At 37.9% G+C, this 1,468-nt stretch overlaps 1 protein-coding gene across 2 annotated transcripts; it reads left to right on the top strand.

Moving 5' to 3' along the window:
* Positions 1-6: 6 nt before the first annotated feature.
* On the top strand, positions 7-853 carry LOC118736601. 2 transcript variants are annotated; one of them, XM_036466652.1, is made up of 3 exons: positions 7-44; positions 110-329; positions 387-853. In XM_036466652.1, the coding sequence occupies exons 1-3, from the start codon at positions 26-28 to the stop codon at positions 586-588; spliced, it is 441 nt and encodes a 146-aa protein (XP_036322545.1). In that variant the 5' UTR covers positions 7-25; the 3' UTR covers positions 589-853. The 2 variants fall into 2 exon arrangements, with proteins under 2 accessions (XP_036322545.1, XP_036322544.1); XM_036466651.1 differs by lacking the exon at positions 7-44 and having other exon boundaries at positions 53-329.
* Positions 854-1,468: the final 615 nt, after the last annotated feature.

Here is a 1,468-nt window from a genome sequence, read left to right on the forward strand (position 1 = left end):
AAAAAAATTGTATTTCAACTGCAGGATGCAGAACAATCTGAATGGTGAGTAAATAAACACAAATGGTTATGTGTAATGTTTATTAAAAACACATATGTATGTATTTCAGTTCGATTAGCTCCAAAACCAAGAAAGAGGAGACTGGCTTGGGCTGAGGATGGCGAAGTGGCCATTCTTGATTTGTGGGAAGAGCGCGTTGCTGATCTCCGCGGTGCACGGAAGAATGGCCACATCTACGCGGAGATGGCGAACGAGCTGGCAAAGTTGGGCCACAACTACAGCGCCCGGGATGTGCAGGTGAAGTTGGCGAACTTCACGCAACGCTACAGGTACGAAGAAATAAAGGAATAATATTCAAAACCACTAAAAATTTAATTCGTTAATAGAAAAGAGAAATTGGCTATGGGACCTTCTGGTGGATCACCCTCAACGTGGCCTTTATACGCAAGGGTGCACCAGATAATCGGTGGATTTAAGGCCAATATGTTTTGCGAGCTGACGCTTGAAAACATCAGCGGTATGTATGCGTTTTTGGAATGTGCCTTACTAAAAGCCGTAATGTGTTTAGTGGAGATATTTGTTTTGTAGCAGAGTGACGCGTCTGTGTACATGCTAGAACTATCAGCTCGTTTAGTTGCAGGTTTAAGTGCGAAGGTACACTTCGATTTTGCACGAGCACAGACATACGGTGGTGCTTCAAAACAAATGTTCCACTAAAACTTAAGTAGATACAAATAACTAAACCGTACCCAGGGTTGGCACCTCATGGATCCGATTGCGTAGTAAAATACCAGAAAAATCGTAGTAAAAAATAGAAAATCGTAGTAAAAGATAAAACTTGGTTATTATTTTAAATTCATATGCATATTTAATGTTTTAAAACAAAAACATAACATTTAAATTTCAATAACATTTGTACTCTTTTTTAAGTTTTGTATTATATTTGTTTCTTTTACAGTGGCGTTTTCTAAATACGAGCTTATAGAACTAAACACTTTTTGCCATTTACCCCAGCACTTTACTTTATTTGAGAATATCGATAATTTGATTTCTACAGAATATTGCAATAAAGCGAACTTAACATTCTGCCTCTGTTGAGCCGCTTTCTATCTTCGTATCCATCTTCGCTATCCATCTTCGTATCCCTCTCACACATTGAATCTTTCTGCCTGTTATGCGAAAATTTGACCGGTTTTGCATATTTATGTTGCATATGTTTTTGGTCAGACGCTTCCTCCACAATTTGTAGTAAAAGTATACATTGAGAACTTGAAGCTATGGCCTGTTTGCCACATATTTGAAGTTATAGTGATTTACAAATAGTTGCTGCCCGTAAGTTGAATGAATTATAAAAAGCGTAGTAAAATAGAATAAAGCGTAGTGGGGTAGCAAGTTTTTAAATTTTTGAAAAATCGTAGCAAATTTACTACGATCGTAGCAAAGTGCCAACGCTGACCGTACCCTATCT

This window comes from Rhagoletis pomonella, unplaced genomic scaffold, assembly GCF_013731165.1.
Source record: "Rhagoletis pomonella isolate Grant_MI unplaced genomic scaffold, Rhpom_1.0 Rhpom_scaffold_00003, whole genome shotgun sequence".
NCBI classification, from domain to species: Eukaryota; Metazoa; Arthropoda; class Insecta; order Diptera; family Tephritidae; genus Rhagoletis; species Rhagoletis pomonella.

Coding starts and splice junctions, on each gene's coding strand:
- LOC118736601 (XM_036466651.1), top strand. CDS start 76: ATGTTTATTAAAAACACATATGTATGTATTTCAGTTCGATTAGCTCCA. Junction 330..386: donor AACTTCACGCAACGCTACAG/GTACGAAGAAAT, acceptor ATTCGTTAATAG/AAAAGAGAAATTGGCTATGG.